We start from the raw sequence: 22,505 nt of genomic DNA on the forward strand, positions 1-22,505 counted from the left end.
TTCTAACTTCTGATTCTGATCAAACATCACTTTATGAGAGGCTGTGAGTGGCCACTCTATCCCTTCACTCTGAGCTTACCACCTCCTGACACATATGTTTATGTATTGCCTGTCTCCTCCTACTAAAAGGTAAGCCATATGAGAGAGAGAGAGAGACTCCGTCTGCTTTTGTTCACTACTGCACTGCCAAGTTCCTAATTGAGTGTCCGGCAAACAGTAAGGACTCAAAACGATTTTTGAAGGAAATGGAACAATTGGCCTGCTAATAAAGATATTTCTGATACTTAACCTGAAAATTTATAATCCAATATTATGAACAACAAAAATGAAATAAAAGTGCATGTGTTTGGGGCACCTGGGTGGCACAGTTGGTTGAGTGTCCAACTCTTGGTTTCATCTCAGGGTTGTGAGGTGGACCCCCACATTGGGCTCCGTGCTCAGTGGGCAATATACTTAAGATTGTCTCTCCCTCTACCCCTCCTGGTGGTGGTTCTCTCTCTGAAATAAATTTTTTTAAAAAATCCTAAAAAAAGGAAAAAAGTGCACGTCTATGGGCTTTAACTTTGAATCGAAAGAGATCCTATTTTTATTTATTTTATTTTTTAAAAAAGATTTTATTTGCTTATTCATGAGAGAGAGAGAGAGGCAGAGGGAGAAGCAGGCTCCCCATTGAGCAGGGAGCCCCAGGTGGGATTGATCCCAGGATCCCAGTATCATGACCTGAGCTGAAAGCAGACGCTTAACCATTGGAGCCACCCAGGTACCCTTCCTCTTCTTCTTCTTCTTCTTTTTTTCTTTCTTTTTTTTTTTTTTTGAGAAGGAGATCCTATTTTTAAAAACTTTCTGTTCTGGGGGCGCCTGGGTGGCTCCGTGGGTTAAAGCCTCTGCCTTCGGCTCAGGTCATGATCCCAGGGTCCTGGGATCGAGCCCCGCATCAGGCTCTCTGCTCAGCAGGGAGCCTGCTTCCTCCTCTCTCTCTGCCTGTCTCTCTGCCTCCTTGTGATCTCTGTCAAATAAATAAACAAAATCTTTAAAAAAAAGAAAAAAACTTTCCGTTCTGAACCCCAAAATGGCATAGACCCAAATTCAAATGTTCTTTTTTACTGAAAAAGTTACACTGAAATAAATCTTCATAGAGCCACCACATTCACTTCATTGGAGGAAGGAAAGTGCAATCCCAAATGAACCAAATCAACTAAGAGCTACCTTTTTTATACAAACAAACAAACAAAAAAGAAGAAGAAAAAGAAAAGAACCCCCCCCACAATTTGGTATACTTCCTGCACAGTACTTTTAAGTACCTCCTAACATGGTTATAAAATAATTCATGTGATTTTTTGCATGTGCTTTTGTATCCAAAGTGCACTGTGAGAGGAAAGTCCATTTAAATAAATTTTAAAAATCAAAATGTATTAACAGGCTTACAGTTAAAATAATTTCTAACCAAATTCTTTCGGGAAATTATATAATGATTTTTAATGCATCTCTAGAAGAGGTCAGAATTTTGTCTTCTAGGTCCCTCTTTGGTAATGTCCCAGAAGAAAAAAGAATAATCAAGACTTCTATTATTGTTAAATATGTATCCATAATCTCATTTTTCTCTTTCCTCTGTTCATCCAGAAAGCATATGCTTATGCAGATGAAGATGAAGGACGCCCATCCAATGACTGTTTGCTCATATATGACATTGAAGGTGTAGGTTCCCCTGCTGGCTCTGTGGGTTGTTGTAGCTTCATTGGAGAAGACTTGGATGACAGCTTTTTGGATACACTGGGGCCTAAATTTAAGAAGTTGGCAGATATCAGCCTAGGAAAAGAAGTTGAACCATATCCAGACCCTGATCCTTCTTGGCCACCTGAAGGCACTGAACCGATCTGCCCTCAGCAGGGAACAGACCCCATCACTGGTGGACATCCACCCATCTCCCCACATTTTGGCGCCACCACAGTCATTTCTGAGAGTACCTACCCCTCTGGACCTGGTGTACAGCATCCTATGCCCATTCCTGATCCTCTGGGCTATGGTAATGTTACTGTGACCGAGTCTTACACCACCTCTGGCACTCTGAAGCCCTCTGTCCATATTCATGATAATCGACATGCATCAAATGTAGTGGTGACCGAGAGGGTGGTCGGCCCAATCTCTGGCACTGATTTGCATGGAATGTTGGAGATGCCTGACTTGAGAGATGGGTCAAACATTATAGTGACAGAAAGGGTAATAGCACCAAGTTCAAGTCTACCCACCTCTTTGACCATGCCTGATCCTAGAGAGTCATCAAATGTGGTAGTGACAGAAAGAGTAATCCGACCAGCTTCTGGCATGATGGGCAATCTAAGTATACACCCTGAGTTATCAAATACCCAAAATGTGATTGTGACAGAGAGGGTTGTTTCTGGCTCTGCCATAAGTGGAATTAGTGGCCCAGCTGGGATGACTGGAGGCAGTGGCCTGGTTGGCAGTGTAGCTGGAGGAAGTGGTGGTGGCATTGGGTTGAGCAGCCTGGGAGGAGGTGGGGGCCTGAGTAGCAGCATGGGGGGCACAGCCACCATTGGCCACATGAGGAGCTCCTCTGACCATCACTTTAGCCAGACCCTTGGATCTGCCTCCCCTAGTACTGCCAGAAGTCGAATCACGAAGTACAGTACGGTACAATATACGAAGTAGCCAGGATCCCAGCACACTTGTTCTCAGCTGTGGTGATTCAGCTTCAACTCCCACCACAAAAAACCTTACATTGTGATTTATGATGCACAACTAGGTGCTACGTAACTGTGGAGTGAGGTGGGAAACCACAATGAGAAAATATGTAAACAGTGCTGTTGGGCAAGAGCTCTCCCTAGCATTTGTAAATCTTTTTCTTACATTAATACTAATGGAATCACGACAATGAACTAAAACTTGAGACAGGGTCTTTCCTGTGCCAGTACAGTGATAGGTTCTTCTGTGTGGCCGGTCCTGTATCTCCAGCACATGGAATAAATTAAACTCAGTCATGCAAAACAAATGGCCTTGAGATGGCTTTTGGCACAATTCTCCTTGCCCTATTTTGATTGCCATGTAGCTCAAACAATATTCAAAAAGGACTAAACATGTAATATGAGCTCACATATTCAGGAAGAATTCGAAATGTGTGCCAAGCACCTGGTCAATTTCACAGATAATAGAAATAAAAATCCAACCATATACTCAGACCATGATTAACAATTAAAGAAAACAAATCTGACTACACAGCTCACAAGCTCACAAGCCACCAAGCACTCCTACCCTAATAATTGTACCAGAGTAAATAAACCTTAAATTAGGAAATGTTTCCTGGGAGGAAACTTCCAAAAGAGAATGGTAATAGGGTGAGATTCATTTGGGGGACATTGACAATGTCTGATCCCAGATCTTGAGAAGGGGTTTCAGCTAAAATTCCCATGGAGTCAAGGAGTTTTCTGATTCTAGCTTGTGTTTAGTAATAGATGCAGTATTTATGAATATTGCATACCAATGAGGTTGCAGGATATCACACTTATTTTTCCCATTATCACTGTGGCTGTGACCTAATAGTATGAATTTGCCAGGTGTACTTCTCTGACTGAAGCAAGTAACACCTGACATGGTTGTCATCCCTAATGGTAAATTACCTTCCAAAGAAGCAGATGGAAATCACATTGTATTTCAGATGTGTATTCACTAAATGTTACTCATTTATATCCAGCTCTTTATTATACATCTCTTAAGTTAAAATAATTTACTTAAGTTGAGCTGTGAAAAAAAGCCTGCAGTATGGCTAAGCTTTGGGGGAATTTTTTCTTAAGGGGATCTAAAAAAAAGTTTCTAGAACATGTAAAATGTTTAATGTGAAAAGTTAGAATTATTCTGTAATGTAATACCACATTATTAGTTTTAATTGAGTTTAGTACTTTTCTAGACAATGTTCTGCTACTATTTTAAAGGGGTCAACTAAAAACTTTCAACAGTGTTGATGATATTGTGTTGACCCAATTGAAATTGTGCTAGACCACCACATATCCTTACTCTCACTCCCTAACTAAATTTTCTCACTAGAATAAATGTTACATTCCTGATTTGATTTGCTTATAAGCTCTTGGCTTATAAAGTGCTCCAACTGATAAGACAGTTCCCAAATTATATAGTATGATATATTTTTCTACCTTCAAAATTTAATAATGTATTATTTATGGTATGTCATTTCTATGTGTTTGCTATATAGTATTACCTGGTTTTAAAAATATCAGAATCAACGCATTCTTAGACACGGGTAAGTTTACTCTAGCAAAGTAGAGGAATTTTATTCTCTTTTCTAAATTCAGCGTTAATATGAGCTCACGAAAGTGAAACTGGATATGACAAAATCTTTCAAGGATTATTCCCTGCCAATTACTCAAGTTTCCCAGGGTGTTACAAGATCAAAGAATAGTCTTTCAACTTCCAACACTTATCAAAGGGGGCCAGGGAGTGAACTAATTTATTAGAGCTATTTTGCTCTATATTATAGCAGATGACGTCAATATTTTCAAAGCCACAATATACATCTTATTTTATGTCTGTAGACCATGTGAAATTTTGATAGTCTGTAGCATGCCAAAATGTAGAGGTATAAATAAAGTCATTCAGAGGAACTCTTTCTTTTATTTCTTTCTCTCCCATTTGGGGAGGGGGATTCCATTAATGATGGATAATCTTTCCAGAAATAAAGTCAAAAGGTATTTATTGAAATATACTTGAGTATGCTGGGCTCAGGAGTTTGAAGGAATAAAAATAATTATTGGTTAATTAATTAATGGGATGGTATCTGACGATAAGTAGCTTATGTGCCACTTTGATTTATCATCAGAAGTATTCTTTAACGACTCCTGATATCTTCCAAAAAAGTTTTTTAGGTTGTCTAAAAAATGCCAGATTTACCATCTTTAATAACTATTATTATTAAGATCCATTAGTAAAAAACCATGGAAGATATAAAAAGTGACAGTACTAGTTGCCAATCCTTCTAGGAAGATACTTTCAAATAAATTTTTTGTCAGGATTACACACTGATATTCTAACCTTTATTCTTAAATTTTAAAATTATCTTTTAAAGATACAATTCTAACAATCATTTAAAGACATGTCATTTTTTCAATAAACAACCTTTGGGTAGAAATCAATTCTTCACTGTAGATCCTTTACTGCAACCCATAGACCTTAGGTCATTCTACAGATCTAAGATACAGAAATTATTTTATAAGAAAATAGTTATAATTCAAATCTATATTGCAAGCTGTATCTCAGATCAACATGCTCTTAGTAAAAGGGAGAAGGAAAAAATAGTAATTTCAATATTATGTGTATATAGTTTGAAAAGAAAAGGGTATTTATAAAACATCTGACTTTCTGAAGAGATGGCCCTTAGGGTCAAAAATTAGTGTATCATAAATTCTTTATAATTTAATATTAACCAAAATACCATCTTGAGCTTAATTTTGACATTGAATTCCAGATACATCTGCTACATTTTATTAGCCTTGATGTATATCGCCTGATGTAACTGTATGTGCATGAAAAATTTACAGAAAAATTATCTATCTAAGGATATACGTAGGCCTTCATCTGGACATCTCTTCTCTATTGGCATATAGTTTTCAGCCTTGTAATCTCCATTCAATGTAATTTCCTGACAGAATTTTAATTATATACCTTCAAACATTACATATTCACTCTAACTGGATGTTTTTAGTTATATACACAACTCATTTCTGAATTTATACCAACATCTGAAGGTCAACCAGTGTATAACACATACGATACCCTTTAGCTAGAGTAGGAACTAAAAGGTTTTTAATCATTGGCTAAAATAGCCAATTTAGGAAAGACATTCAAATCCCAAAACTTCTAAAAGCATTTGCCACATTTTCCCATGCCTATTTAATAAACCCCAAACTTTTGTAGGATTTCTGGTATTTTTAAGACTTACTTCCCTTTGCACTGCAATACACCAGTCCACACAGATTACTAGTCTCCATGAAACAGAATCTGCCTCCTCGTTCTCGATTGTTCAATTTATGCTAGGACAAAAGCATGAATGGATCAACTTATTAACCATCAAAGAATTTTAAAACAAAAAATATCCTATTGTTTAACTGTCTGTATTCCTTCCATTTAGTTATATCTGAATTACTGAACACTTTATCATCAAGCGGTACCTAGTCTAACTTATTTTTCTTTTGCTATTTTACAAGTATTTTTAAACTCTAATATTCATCTTTGGTGATGTTTAAAACAAGGTGCTTTCTTTCAGGTTTCAATATAAAAGTTCTTGGCTTATATGGGTGCTAATTCCTTGCTTGGTCCTTTATTGGCTATTTTAAGTTGGTTTGTAATTTCCAAAGGCTTATGTTGACAGCAATAAAATGATTGGTATGCTTCCATCATCTTTTCTGAATGGTAAAGGTGGGGAGGTTTAGACTGTAAGGAATACTTAGAGGTCAGCAAATCTAATGACTATTTTCAGTCCAGATGATTTATTTTATTTTCATATTTTTATTTTCGCGTTGTTATTTTCACATTGTTAAAACTTTTTTTCATTTTCCATTGTCTAGTTTTTTTTTTCCTTTTTCAGCTTCCTGGGGTGCCTTCTCTCCAGAGGGCTTCCCAGCAGTGTCTGAGCACAGGCTTGAGCACCCTCGCACAAATACATAAATGACAAGTAGCTGGCATTTTAAACATCTGTTGTTGGATACTTAAGCAACTTTATACTAGCATTGTAATTCTTTTAAAATAGATTTTCTTTTCAAATTATGCCCTTTCATCTTTCCTGGCCGTACATCTCCTTTTCGCTCTCCAGTGCCACTTTCAGAACATGATCACCTTCCCCTTACCCAAAACCTTACCCTTTCCATACTTGTCTGAACTGCCTTTCCCCTCTCTACTGCTTGCATCTTTCCCTGAACTCTCAACAAGGTTCTCATTTTTACTGAAGACTCATAGTCTGGCCCAGAGTCCACTGTGACCTCTCCAACTCTAGAGAGCATTCACAGGAACTCAAGTGACCCCACAGAGGAGGCAGCTGACACCTGGAATTCTGAATTCTCAGACCTCCATTCTCCCCGTCCCAACCCAGCACGGCAGTTTCTGGATCCCTGTGTCAGTCTTCCCAGCCTCTGACCACTTCCTCCTCCCCCTTCTCCTTCCAACTCACTAGCTCCTGCATTCTGATGGCACCGTTCCTCCACTTCATCGGTGCTTCCTTGTTTTGACTCCTCTCACTTTCCACTATCTGCCACCCCACTTTCCTCCATGTCTAATCAAGCTTCTTGAGTTCAAATATGCTGCCTTTTGGTGAAAGCCTTTGAACTCCTTGCCCCGCTCCTCCCTTTCACATCCCAAATCTTTCACATTCCATCTCTGTCCTCACACAAACAGTTAAAGAAGTGATTCAACAGAATTGACTTTTTTTTTTCATTTTGAATACTCAGTCTCAAATCTCAGATTAATATAACATGGTTCCCCACAATCCAACCTACTCTGATAGACCTCTCATCTCATTATACTAGCTCACTATTCTATACCTTTTCTGTCATCAAAACTCCCACACCTCTTCTTCCCTCCTCATTCTTAGTTGATGACCTACTCTTATTGTTCACGAGACATTCACCTGTACTTGCACTCTCTCCCTCCATCTTATTACAGTGGAGCTAGTGTCCTATTTATATAAAAAGACAATCCCCCATTTCTGCTCAATGACTTTGCTCCTTCCCTAGTAGTCCTTTTTTGAAACCATCTCTCACTCTCTTTCAGAGCCTGTTCAACAGCATCCCTTCCTGGAGCTACTTCCTCATATTTTTGTCTCAGCAACATTTTTTTTTTTTAAAGATTTTACCCATTCATTTGACAGACAGAGATCACAAGTAGACAGAGAGGCAGGCATAGAAAGAAGTGGGGAAGCAGTCTCCCCACTGAGGAGAGAGCCCAATGCAGGGCTCAATCCCAGGACCCTGTGATCACGACCTGAGTTGAAGGCAGAGGCACCCCGTCTCACCAACCTTCTTGAGACTCATATATATGTGCCTTCTTTACTTGCTCATGTCCTATAAAACTTCAACCCCATCCTATCCATCCACCAGAATGGCCCTTGTCAAATTTGTCTAAGACCTACAGATGGCCAAACACAAGGTCTACTGTTCTGTCCTCATCTTTCTTAACCTCTGGGAAGAATCTGAAAAAAGTAACTATTCTCCATTCACTGCAACACTTTTCTTTCTTGGCTTTTATACCATCCTTTCAAGATACAGCTTACATTTCATTGGCCATGTTCTCTCTTATTTTGTTTCTTTCCCATCTACCCAACTATTAAATGGTGATGTTCCCCCTAAAGTTTGGTTCCATGTCCTCTGCTCTTAACACTCTACACTGTCTCTATGAGACATCATCGAAGCCCCTTTTAAAATGTTCAAAATTATTAAACACACTTGTACTCGCCAATACCCCCAATAAACATGACTCCAGCAATCCATTGCTGAAGACAGAAGCTAAGTACTCCTTGATTTCATCCCTTCCTTCACATACCCCTCCATCATTTGACCCATTAGTATGTGCTTATGACTTTGACTGATTCTATGACCAAAATATAGCTCAGGCCATCCAACAGCTTCTATCCCCATCTGCCACCACCATACTAGAACTGTCTCTCAAGTAGTCTCTCTACTTCCATACTGGCTTTCTTCAAACAATTTTCTACAGATGAGCCTATGTGGCCTTCTAAAATGTAAATTAGATTATAATTAATTATATAATTACATATAATTATAATGAATTATAAATGTAAATTAGATTATAATCCTCTGTTTTAGGAATTTTGATGGATTTCCATTAGATTAAATCCAAAGTTCATTAGAGAAGTGTCTTGAAAAAAATCAAGCATAGTAAGCACAAATGAAGCATATTAAATTGGTTCAAAAATTTTGAAAATGAGCCAATTTGAGGGCATGTACTTAGTGACTGAGTTCAAATAAGGTAAACTCTAGCTGACCCTTACTTTTCCTAATTTTACAAACAAAACTTAATTATGAGAAAACTTGTATATCCCCATCTGTTCTGTGCCTATGTGCTAGCCATCCTTGCTTATAAAAAACCTAGGGGGAAGAGCATACTATCCAAAGAAATCTATAGATTTAATGTAATCCCTATTAAAATATAAACAGTATTTTTCACAGAACTAGAACAAATAATCCTAAAATTTGTATAGAATCACAAAAGAGCCCAAATAACTAAAGCAATCTTGAGAAAGAAAAACAAAACCATATGTATCACAAGTCCAGATTTCAAGACATACTACAAAACTGGAGTAATCAAATAGTATAGTACTAGCACAAAAACAAACACATAGATCAATGGAATGGAGAGCCTAGAAATAAACCCATAATTCTATGGTCAATTAAACTTTGACAAAGGAGGCGACAAAGTAGGAAAAAGACAGTCTTTTCCAAACAAGTGTTAGAAAAAACTGGACAGTTACATGCATAAGAATGAGACTAGACCACTTTCTTACACCATACACAAAAATAAATTCAAAATGGATTGAAGACCTAAATATGAGACCTACAATGTAAAAATCATAGAAGAGAAGACAGGAAGTAATTTCTCTGACCTTGGCCATAGCAACATTTTTCTGGCTCTGTCTCCTGAGGCAAGGGAAACAAAAGTACAAATAAACTATTGGGACTACATCAAAATAAAAAGCTTCTGCACAGCAAAGGAAATAGTCAACAAAACTAAAAGACAACCTACTAAATGGAAGAAGATATTTGCAAGTGACATCTGATAAAGAGTTATATCCAAAATATATGAAGAATTTATACAACTCAATACCAAAAAAACCATAAACAACACAATTTAACAATGGGCAGAAGACATGAACAGACATTTCTCCAAAGAAGACATACAGATGGCCAACAGACACATGAAAAGATGCTTAACATCACATATCATCAGGGAATGCAAATCAAAACTACAATGAGATAGCACCTCACATTTGTCAGAACAGCTAAAATTTAAAAAATTTTTAAAATAAAAATAAATAACAAGTATTGGTGAAGTGTGGAGAAAAAGGAACCCTTGTACATTGATGGCAGGAATGAGAATTGGTTCAGTCACTCTGGAAAACAGTTTGGAGGTTCTTTTAAAAATTAAAAATAGAATAACCGTATAATCCAGTGATTCCACTACTGGGTATTTACCTAAAAAATACCAAAAAAAACCCACAACTAATTTGAAAAGATATATGCACCTTAACCAAACTATGAAAGCAGCCCAAGTATCCACTGATAAGTGAATGGATAAAGAAGATGTAGCATATAGATACATACAATGGACTATTACTCAGCCATAAAGAAGAATGAAATCTTGCCATTTGCAACAACATGGGTAGACCTAGAGGGTATAAAGCTAAGTGAAATAAGGCAATCAGGGAAAGACAAATACCATGTGATTTCACTCATACGTGGAATTTAAGAGACAAAACAAAGAAAAAAGAGACAAACAAGAAAACAGATTCATAAATATAAAGAACAAACTGGTAGTTGCCAGAGGGTAGGGGATGAGTGAACTAGATGGAGAGATTAAGAGTACACTTATCAGGATGAGCACCACATACTGTATAAAATTGTTGAATCACTATATTGCATGCCTGAAACTAGTGTAACACACTGTATGTTAATTATACCAGAATTAAAATAAAATAAAAATAAAAATAATAAAATAAAACCTAGGGGAAAGAGCCCTTGCTTCAAGAAATTTCCCACAACTGCTCAAAATGTCAAGCTCCAATTCCTGTCAAAGGTCGTATCTGCGGGTGCTTGGGTAACTTAGTTAAGTATCCAACTCTTGATTTCAACTGAAGTCATGATCTCAGGGTCATGAGATTGAGCCCCGAGTTGGGCTCTGTACTCAGTGAGTGGTGAGTCTGTTTCCCTCCCTCTCCCTCTGCCCCTCCCCACACTCACGCACACACACTTGTGCGGGCTCTCTCTCTCAAATAAACAAATAAATCTTTAAAAAAAAAAAAAAAAGCCATGCCTAATTGGGCCCAGAATGTAATTTATCATATTTTTCAGTGAAAAATACTTTGCAGAGTTCAAATTAATAGTTTATCTTTTTCGAAATGAATGCCAGTTTCTACTTGATAAATTACTGACCTGTTCTGATCAGGTCTGAAGTTGGGTTTACCTAGAATTAGGGCCTGAGAAACGGGATTTGTAGGCAATCTGAGGGGGAAGAGGATGGATGTAAAGGAACACTGGTAAGTAAATATGAAACGAAACAGCGCAGGGAAAGTAGCCAATAGAGGCCAGTTACGCCCATGGGCAACTGAAGCTCAGCTCTCCTGGGGAAAATGTTGGAAGTCGGTCTAGCGCATGCATTGCAGAGTTAAACCATCCCAGAAAAGAGGGAGACCGTGTATTTAGACAACACCTACATCAGTTTATAGTTGAGGATGACCCATGCCTGCTGCACAGGTGGGCCAAGTGGCTGTAGCATCAGTGAAGAAACACAATAGCAGCAGTCAGAAACTGGGTGTGTGGGTACTGAAGCATAAGGGCAAAATATAGGGAGAGGGCACCAATGGGATGTGTAACCACAGCTATACTCAGCAGCACTTTGGTGGAATATGCAACTAGCAACAAACAAAACGTTCAGATTTCTTAGGCCTTTCCTAAATATTCCACAGTAAACAAGAATGGATCATAAGTTAGTATATTGATGAACTGAATTTAAAAACATGGTGGTGTAAAATAGGAAAGTCTTCAAGTCCCCCCTGTCATTAATTTGTACCTTTATGATATTGTATGATTCATCTTAATTAGATGCCTGTCCCTGTAAAGTGTTTAGACATATAATCATCCTCCTATAAGAGATGACTTAGCCTTACTGTTACAAACTTAGGAGTGACCTTGATAGACAATCGGTTTGGATGTCTATTTACTGCTAGAAAGGAAGGTCATGGGTCCATTAAAGTTATCATTTTTTTTATACACAACCCCACATTTTAAAAGTTTATTTCCAATAACACCATGTTAATTCACTCACTTTCTAAGACATGTTCTTGCACTTGGCTTATTTAAAAAGGTACGTCAAACATTGTTTTGTCATTCCTTGGATATGAAAGTAATTAAATAAAAAATCTTGAATTGATGTGTGATACACAGACGTTAGCACAGCAACAAACAGAAACTCAATAATTATTTGTTGAATACATACATAAATGCGATCCATTCACTACACAACTTTTCTAAAATCCATCCTTGCATTGACCATCTATGAGAACTGAGTCCCCAGACGACTCTATATTGCTTGTCAAATTCCACCATTCCCAACAGGACTTCTTCTAAATTAGTCTTTGACCTGAGGATTCCTCTTTAAAATAAGGGACAATATAACTTAATTTTTTTAGATTGTAAAATATATTTTGACCAATTGCCTTAAGTATGCTTTGGGGAAAGGTTAGATATATAAAAAATTAGATCTTACTAGGATGTAGTTGGAATTAGAGGGTAAACTAAAAAATAGGTTTTTTTTTTTTTAAAGATTTTATTTATTTATTTGACAAACAGAGATCACAAGTAGGTAGAGAGGCAGGCAGAGAGAGAGAGAGAGGAGGAGGAAGCAGGCTCTCTGCTGAGCAGAGAGCCCGATGCGGGGCTCGATCCCCGGATCCTGGGATCATGACCTGAGCCGAAGGCATAGGCTTTAACCCACTGAGCCACCCAGGTGCCCCCAAAATAGTTTATTTTTAAATATAACTAAACTGTTTTTAGTGGACAATGTTTGGAAAATAGAGTCCAAAAACACTTGGGATGAAAATGTGGCTTTCTTCGTATGACAAAGGTCATGGGGGCAGTTGCAAGTGTTCCCAGAACTCTGTGAGGTTGACAAATCAACATGTAGAAACTCAATAATTATTCGTTGGATAGATAAATAAATGTGATCAATTCACTACTCAATTTTTCTAAAATATATCACCTGATAGATTAAATCAAACCTTTGTAGAAACTCAGGCCTTTCCATATGCTGTTGTATGGGAGAATAAATAAAGGTATTTTCTTTCCTAGTGAAAGAATATCTTACTAGATACCCCTACAGCTTAGATGAAATGCATGTCAAAATAACTATTCAACTTTGTTTTTAATTCATGACCAATAAACAATTTTTGAGCTAGTACCTTGATTGCTACCCTAGCAATGCATTCAGAGAAAGAATATAAACTCTATAGTTATCCTGCTGTGGAAAACTCTCCCCATGGCAAATTAATAATTTAATATTTTACTTCACAAATCATCTTCTATAAACATGATTATTGAACACCAATTACCAGAAAAATAATCAACTTTAAATATAAAGATGAAAATAATCTGAGCCTAGAAAGCTTGAATATAAACTCACCAGCCACCCAGGTAATGAACCAAATTTTTAAAAAGACATATAATGTATTTTAGGGTGCCTGGGTGGCTCAGTCAGTTAAGTGTCTGCCTTCTGTTTAGGTCATGATCCCAGGATTCTGGGATTGAGCCCCACATCATGCTCCCTGCTCAGCGGGGAGTTTGGTTCTCCCTTAGCCTTTGCAGCTCCCACTGCTTGTGCTCTTTTACGTTCTATCTCTCAAATAAATAAAATCTAAAAAATAAAAAATAAACTTGAGCTTGCATGGCTCAGTTGGTAAAGTAACTGCCTTCGGCTCAGGTCATGATCCTGGAGTCCTGGGATCCAGTCCAGCATCAGGCTCCCTGCTCAGCAGGGAGTCTGCTTCTCCCTCAGGTCCTCCCCTGTCTCTTGCTCTCTCTCTCTCTCTCTCATTCTTTCTCTCTAAAATAAACAAATAAATGAAATATTTAAAAATAAACTTTCTTTAAAAAGATATACAATGTATTTTAAAAATTGTTAAAGCCAAAATGAAGATTTAAAATCAATTAAATAGAATAAAATTTCAAGCACAAGTATGAAACTGTCAGAAATTAATGTGCTATAAACTAGAGGAGCAAGCAATAAGGAAAACCATATTTATTGACATATTTACTGACTGTCACCAAAAATGAAATATTAGTAAATAGAAAAAATAGCATATTTATACCTCATGCCATAGGCTTTAATAAATGGTAAGTCTATTACAGACATATTCACTTTAGAAATGAGGAATAAAGAATACTAGTGAAAGAGAGCATACTAAGTGCTAGTTTCTCTATATAAATGTATCTATATAACTCCCAAAATCTGACCAGGAAGAAAATAGATGAGGTAATTACAATTTATTGAGATAAATTAACTCACCCACAGAAACAGACCAAGTTAATAAAATATCTGACATTTGAACCAGATCTGCATCTTTATCCATTTCAATCTGCTGCAGTAGCATCACACATTTACCTTAACTACAAATAGATAATCCTATGTGCAAAGCTATAATTAGGGATAAACTACATAAATAAAATCAAATTCTACACAAAAGCTAACACGTGTGATAATAACACATTCTTTCAAGATCTAGTGATGTAAGCAAGCCATAGAATTATCAGAAAACATTCTTCTAGGAACCCATTCCACATCACGGGTCCATAGAGAAGTTGAAGCTGAAAGGCAGACTCCTTAAAGAGGTCATCTTTATTTTCTGTAACTAAGCTTCCTCTCCCCCATAGAGATCTTTGGGTATGAGGCAGGAGGGAGAGGCACAAAGAGGTACTATATATAGGACCTATGATTTTGGGGTCCAAGCCGTCCAAGAAATTTGTTTCAAAAACCACTGCTTAGCTTTTGACCTGCCTACTCCTGAATTTCTTCCTAGACAGCCTAAGCCCACATCCCACTTCAGAGACTGCTAGATGCAAAACTAACAGCATAAAGGGTAAACTGCATACACAGTACAGCTTTGCCAAACAGGGTCATGGCCAGAGCCACTGAAAAAACCAGCATGACACTTAGGTAATTATCATAGTGCAGAAGAGCGGCCACTGTCATCACGACCAGGAGTCAGGGGGCAGATGAAGATGACATTTTTGTGGGATAAGGCTGCAGCAAGTATGTAATAAGTATGTAAGGGCACGCTTTAATTAACACAGGGTGAGAAGCTACACTATTCTTTCTGCACTGACTGAGAAGGCATCCCACACTGAGGACATGACAACACAGAGAGAGTCAACAAGGCCCCTCTGTCAGGGTGTAAGTATGATTTTAGGGTGTAAACTGACATCATCCTTATGGTATTAACATAACTCTTTAGGAAACTGACATTTAATCTCTGTGATTTCCAACACCTCCCAAATAACCTGGTTTGCAGGCACCACGGTTGCCATACATAAATTTGGCTTTAACAAGGGGACAGTTTGTTTATCTTCAGTGCCATTAACTCAAGGTGGACAGACAGAGGTGTATTCACAGCACTGCTCTAAGTCAAAACCAAGACAAGCTTTGTTTACATTTTGTTCATCCCCCCCAGGCCCATGCTAATGAAAACCTTCTCACTTGAGTCAACTCTAGAACCTACTTGCCTTCTGTATTTGACAAACATAGCTTAAGACCATACATATGTTTTAAATTTCCTTTCTTCTAAGACTTGCTAAGAAGAAATAGAGCTGCTCTTGGATACTTACATAATATCCCCCAGTAACCTGACCCTGATAACTTGATGGCAAATGCTGCCTTAACGTCATGTTATTTGGCCGAAACGCATTACATTTCTTTTTTTTTTTTTTTTTTTCAAAAATAATTTGTACTGACCTGCATTCAATTACCTGTTTTTGATGGCATTACTTTTTAAAAAATATGAGTGTTAAAATACTCTTTTGGATGGACATGATGTATGGAATGAGAATGTCCCACTATTTTAACCACTGAGCCACCCAGGCGTCCCAAATGTCCCACTATTTTAAAAATGTCCCAGTACAAGACAACATTACAAAAGCACAGAACAATACTTAAATATCAAGAGCATCCCTGAAATTCTATACATACTTTCATGCGAGCGAATGAGATGCTACTGGTTTGATATCAAAGATTAATAAAAGGACAAACTGGCTTTTAGAATTTGCTTGCAGTGCCAGCTATTAAACTCAATAGTTTGGCAAACTCTAAACTATGTAAAGAGTTTTTGTAACAGATAATAGCATTTGGCCATGAACTCTTTTTTATTTTGCTTTCATATATCCAGTCAATACTGAATAGTGGTGGTATTTATAGAAACGGACTGTCATCAGGAGGTAGAATTCTTCCCCTACTTTGGCATTACTACACTGTACAGCCTCCCAGTGTTATACCTATAACATAGATCAGAGAGAAGGAAGAGAGGAGAGATTGCATTAGATCATCTCATGGGTATTTTTAAGCATTTATATTTTCATACTGTTTTTAAGATGTCTGGTACCCCACAACAGAAACAAAAGTAACTGCTCTTTATCTACCTAAGCTCAAAATCATGACCTACGTTTTGCCTGGAAAAGGATCTCGGTTAGTAACTAGCCACTAACTGAACTTCTTTCAGGATTCTACTTTAAGATCACTTCCACAACTGTCCCAAGGAGTAAATACAAATGAGGTGATGGGGCATCAAGTGTCCACTTCTCAGTTACTGCAAAATCTTTTAAATCTGTGTCTAATCATAATCTCCAGATTCAAATTCTGAATCACTGAGAACAGGAGTTACAAATGGGGAAATATGGAGGAATCACCTAAAAGATCTAGTACCTATGTCTATTGCTTGCTGTTTCTTTTCTTTTCTTTTTTTGAAACTCACCCTATGAAAAAATAGCAAGTCAGATAAGCAGAAAATTTTATATTTCAGAAAAAATCAACCAATCACGATACAAAGGGTGGAAACCCTTGCAAATACCTCCATCCAACATAGCCAGAGAAGAGTATAATTTTTTCTCCTTGTCAAAAACAATAACACATAGAGATCTAGATCTGTTTCATTAATTCTCTTAACTAAATCAAATTATTCTAATTCAATATTAATCAAAATACAAAAATGAATTTCTTTAGCTGACTACACAATAATCAACTTGCCCTACGATGCATCTTAATGTAATGCACTATTATATGTTGACTCAGAGCCTATTTGGAAGTAGTGGTGGAAATAAAACCATCATAACAGCCACTGACTTCTCCCTGAACTTTAATTCCTTCTTAAGCTCTGACTGACCCATTGTTTATAACCATAAGTCTGTTTAAGAATCCTTACTGGCTTTTCCCATTCTCCACTGTTCTGCAGTTAGTCCCATTACAATAAAAGGGTCTCCCAGATTCATTTCTGCTTGATGGCCCAGAAGCTGTGCATTCTCTTCTATGCCTTCATATTTTCCTTTCTTTACAGACACCAAAAGAAATTTCATGTACATGGGCCATGGTCAGCTGGGGGGCACAAAGAAAGAAGATGTCAACCTTATCGTTTTTAAAGCCTAAAATTCCATTTATTTGACACCCTTTGTATTCTCCTCTTATATCTCTATAATTCAAATCTGAAGCAGCACGCATGCTGAATTTCCACAAGACACAAACCATCTCCATAGCTGTTTCTGGTATGTTCACAGGGAAAACAATGCACAGTTCACCAAGGACTGTCCCTACTCATTGATATATCCCATATTCTTATCATCCTTCCTTCTCTACTCTAAAATAATTTGAATGCTTTGTGTGAAAATTAAAACAAAAACCAAAAAACAAAACAAGACAAAAAAAAAAAAAAAAAAACCAAAGCCAAAACACAGTTATAGTCCACGATAAGGTCTTTGGTGGGCTGGATTGGAGAGAACCACTTCACACCATCCTGTCTCTTGGAAATCATTTCAAGCAACAGTGCCCTTTATATTTCTCACATGTTAAGAAACACAGGAAAAATGCCACTGTGTCCCCAAAGCCCAAAACTCACTAGCACTACTGATAGAGGTTATATTTGAAGAATAAAAGTATTTAATGCTGTTCTAACTTTGCTATAAAATAAAGTTTTTCCAAGGTAGAGACAATTGTCACATTTCAAACCTCTGAACAATTTATGAAAAAAAGCATGACAGCTCAGTTATATGTAAAACAGTTGTAAAAGAATTTTTTTAAAAGCTTATTTACTCAAGCATAGTTTTCCATAACTCTTGGTTTAAGTATTTATCTCACACACAACAGAAGAGTAAATTAATATCTGGAGGATCTCTGGATGTACTTCAAAACTTGATACCATATGCATGCTTAATCAGGTCAATTTATATATTTTTGAATTAGGTAGATATCTTCAAATATTATATTTGGCTTGGACGGATGTATCCAAATACCACATTTTTGTAATAATTCACTTTTTCCGTTGCTTAAATATAATTTCCTGCTTTCTTAAAAATATTTTCAACATATAATTCATTTATCTTCATTTTAGGATACTATGTCAGCCCTCTATTGCTCTCTCCTATGCTCCCCAAAATGCCAGCTAATATTCTCAAAGATTAAATGTCATTTAGAATACTTTCCACCAACCAATGATAGATCACTTCTTATTCCAGAATTGTAGCAGTGAGGTAGTGAAGACAAGATCAGTCTCCAACCGACATGTATTAGCAGGTAAAGAACTATAAAATTCTCCAACCAACACATATTAGCAGTTAGAGAGAACATTCAACCACATTTTCTTTTTATGTCCGTTAATGATACTTGCCAACTTGCAATTTTTTCGTGGGGAAAATATATCTATCCTAAACCCACACTAGCAATGGATAAAAAGAGAAATGGAAAAAGGGAAGTGATTTTTCAGGAACATCTAGCTGCAGCTCTGTTTATCCTTTAAATTCTCAGGTTCCTGATTTCAGCTTCTCCTTAATAATTAAGAGGGTTTCAAATGTGTTCTTTACCCATGTTATGTACTTTTTTTTTTTTTTAACCGGTGGAAATACCACAAAGAATGAGCAAACTCTGTCTTGTGGTTATCTTAAAACAGTTTATTCGATTAGTACCATATATAATAGGTTCAACTGTATATTGAGGAAAGAAAGTGCAAAAATGTGTGAACAAACATACTAGTGAAATCAGGTCTCTTTATCCTAACCTTGTTTTTTCAGAACATCTTTAAAGTTGAGAAATGCAGTTTGATAGGATTTCTCAAGGAGGGAAGCAGGAACCACCTGAATTAAGAGACGAGAGTTTCCTTACTCTCTCTCCCTACACCATCCTTTGGGCCTGATACCTTTTCACAAGGCCCTCTGCTCAAAGTGTCAGTCCTTGAAGTTGGTTCTGTAGTGGACCTGTGTGTGTGTGTTGTCAGTATATATAATTTTGCTTTTACGATGTTGGCAGAAGAAGAAGCCTACTAATTTTATTCAGCATGATGATAGGCCCTAACATTTTAATTATTTTTCATGTTGTGAGTAATTTATTATTCACTGGGTATCTTCCCTGTAAATCTTGTCCTCACTCTATAAGATTTTTCTTTGGTGTCCAACAAAGGGTTTCATTGCAATAAGAATCAAGGTGTGTCTATGTTCTTACCCAGAACTCAAACAATGCCAGCCTTCCAGACCAGCCCAAGAGTTTGGGGTGGGGAAACAGAGTCATTATAGAACATCTTCATTCCTCTGCTCAGAGAGCACCAGAGTTATCACCCATGCCCTCCTAAAAGAGCATCTTGAAACAGATCTTGCTGCAGAGCCGAATTCAGAACCCAGAGGATTAGGACTAACATCAAATTGTACTGGGGTTCGTGTGCAAGAGAGACTCGAAGGAATGGATTGGCTCCTTTTCAGAAACATTTGCCTTTTGATCATTTTAATGGTAAGTAGAATTTAAAGGCCTGGAAAGGAAATGCAGACTTAAGGCCTAACTCTTCTGTCAGTTGTCAGACTTTCTGCATGGGATTTATTCCTTTCTAAACCTGTTCCTACAAAGAGAGTTCTGTGAGTTTAGCCAGGGGTGACTTGAAAGGACTCTTCATGCTTTAGGGACCAAATGCCATAGAAAAGCAGGGGGATTAGAATTCAATGTCATCACAGGCATAGTCTAATTCAGATTAAATACCAGAACAATTCTAAAATTTATAGTCAGAAACAAAATTATTTTTTTATTCTCTTTTATTTATACTTAAACCAAACAGGTTGCTGTCAAAATTCCCAGTGCAAATGGATTCTATATATGTAGGGAAGTAAAGTTGGTCAAGCCCATTTCTTTTAAGCCGTTATTTCCCTGCGGGTTTGTTTCAAAAATGAAGGAATGTTAGCTATGTCAAAATTACATTGTGAATAACCATGAAATATTTAACTCATATGAGAATTTTTTCCTATCAGAAATGGCTAAAGAAAATGAAGAAAACCAAGTCATTAGGACAAACCCTTTCTGGCACTATTAAAGTATTCCTGCAGTCAGGAAGGAACCATTTAAGTGATATATTTCTTTAAAATAAACGTGGCTTTTTGGATATTATACTAGTTTCCTCCAACCCTTGGGTGCTCAAGGCATGAAGTGCTCTCCAGACAGGTATCCTGCATAGCAAGTATCCTATCCTTGAATAAGGTAAGACAGCTTCTGATGCCAGGCCCCTATAGAATGAAGATCAGGCTGGTCAATTCACTAATTTTCACCTAGAAAAATCTATTTTAAAAACTCAACTGAGGGGGCCTGGGTGACTTAGTCAGTTAAGTATCCAACACTTGATTTTGGCTCATGTCATCTCATGATAGTGGAATCGAGCCCTGAGATGGGTTCTGCACTCAGCAAGGAGTCTGCTTGAGAGTCTCTCCCTCTTTCTTTGTCCCTCCCCCAATTCATGCAAACACACTCTCTCTCTCTCTCTCTCATAAGTGAATAATCTTTGAAAAAAAAAAAAAACAATTAAACTAAGTTAGATTACATTAGACCTAAGTCTATTGATGGTCAAATGACAGAACAATTCAGTCAACACAGTTAAGAAAAAGTAAAGGGAACGATAAGAAGAGAGGATCATTAGGAAATCGTACATATTTTGTTTTCAAAACAAATAAAGGCAAAAACCCTATTTTTTTTACCTTACCTCAGTCTGCCAGGAATGTCCACAGTGATACTAAGATATTAGCTTGGAAAATGATTTCCACCATATTCTCAGGCAACTGGAGTTTTATGGGACTCATCTGTACATCAGTTCTAAAGGCAGAGCACAGCCAAGGCTAGGGAGATAAGGGAACACATGGCCATCCAGTTGGCCCAGCAGGTGCCATTCGTTTGGGCTTCACAGTTTCCACAAGCTTCGAAAGCAATGCAGGAGCGTAACACTGCCAAAAGAGCACACAGCCCAGGCTTGGAAGGGAATAGTGGTAGAACATTCCATTATCTGAGTTTGGGAGATTATTAAATAAGACCACTTTTGAAGAACATTTGTAAACTGAAAAACTCCAAAAAGAAGTGTAATTGCTTGTTAAAATAACCATCATTTACTTATGTTATTAAAGGAAAAGGAAAGAGTCTGACTCAATTTTTAATAGAAATTAAGAATTCTCCATATTGGGGCACATGGGTGGCTCAGTCAGTTAAGCATCTGCTGTCAGCTCAAGTCATGATCCCAGGGTCCTGGGGCGGAGCCCCGCGTGAGGCTTCCAGCTCAGCACAGAGTCTGTTCCTCACTCTCTCTCTGTCCGCCGCTTCCCCAGCTCATGCTCACGCACTCTCTCTCTCTCTCTCGCTCTCTCTCCAATATACAAAATACTTTTTAAAAAAATTATTTTTTTAATATTTTATTTATTTATTTAAGATACAGACAGTGAGAGAGAGCATGAACGAGGAGAAGGTCAGAGGGAGAAGCAGACTCCCCAAGGAGCTGGGAGCCCGATGTGGGACTCGATCCCAGGACTCCAGGATCATGACCTGAGCTGAAGGCAGTCGCTTCACCAACTGAGCCACCCAGGCCCCCCTAAAAAATTATTTTTAAAAGAGAGAATCACCAGTATAGACCCCTTGTTATACTTCTGGGGGTTATCTCCATGCTTTTAACTCAGATAAATCTGTTTTTGTAAGGAAAACTGATTGCATGCACCCAGGTTTTAAAGGCTACTTCTGAGCACTAAAGTCTGCCTTCTATTCTCTGCACAGGCATGTTTTATGACAATAATTGAAGAGTTAATTTTTCTTCTCCTTGATCTTGGAAGAGTATTATATTTCAGATACTCAGCATCACTTTTTGGTAGTACTGATCTATTATTCTTACTGATTTTCATGTTTTTGATGTTTAATTTCTCCCTACTTCCCACGGATACTACAGTATTTATGTTTTACATTTCTTGGTAATTGTGATGGATTTAAGGTGTTTTCTAATAGATTTCTAATAGATCTTTTAACCTCAACTAATAACGTTTGTAATGAGGAAGTAGAAACTTGTAGCATGTCTCAAGATTGGAGTAAGTTAGGGAAAGATCAGTATAATATTATGGGTGTTGTGGAAAATAGGCACACCTACTTGTCTTTCATTTCTTGAACGTGAACTCTGCCCTTTCTTCATTAACGAAATCAAAGGCCATCTGGGCATCATTGGAGCTTAC

The 22,505-nt window shown here is 37.4% G+C and overlaps 1 protein-coding gene across 1 annotated transcript in view; it reads left to right on the plus strand.

Annotated features, from left to right (window-relative positions):
• Positions 1–6,419, plus strand: part of DSG1 (desmoglein 1) — a 35,404-nt gene extending 28,985 nt beyond the window's left edge. The window contains exon 15 of the mRNA XM_004742876.3: positions 1,621–6,419. Within this exon, the coding sequence (XP_004742933.1) occupies positions 1,621–2,667 (1,047 nt within the window). The 3' untranslated portion in view covers positions 2,668–6,419. The remainder of the gene's footprint in view (positions 1–1,620) is intronic.
• Positions 6,420–22,505: the final 16,086 nt, after the last annotated feature.

The sequence above is a fragment of the Mustela putorius genome, unplaced genomic scaffold, assembly GCF_011764305.1.
Source record: "Mustela putorius furo isolate JIRA1106 unplaced genomic scaffold, ASM1176430v1.1 tig00003858_pilon_pilon_pilon, whole genome shotgun sequence".
Taxonomy (NCBI): Eukaryota; Metazoa; Chordata; class Mammalia; order Carnivora; family Mustelidae; genus Mustela; species Mustela putorius.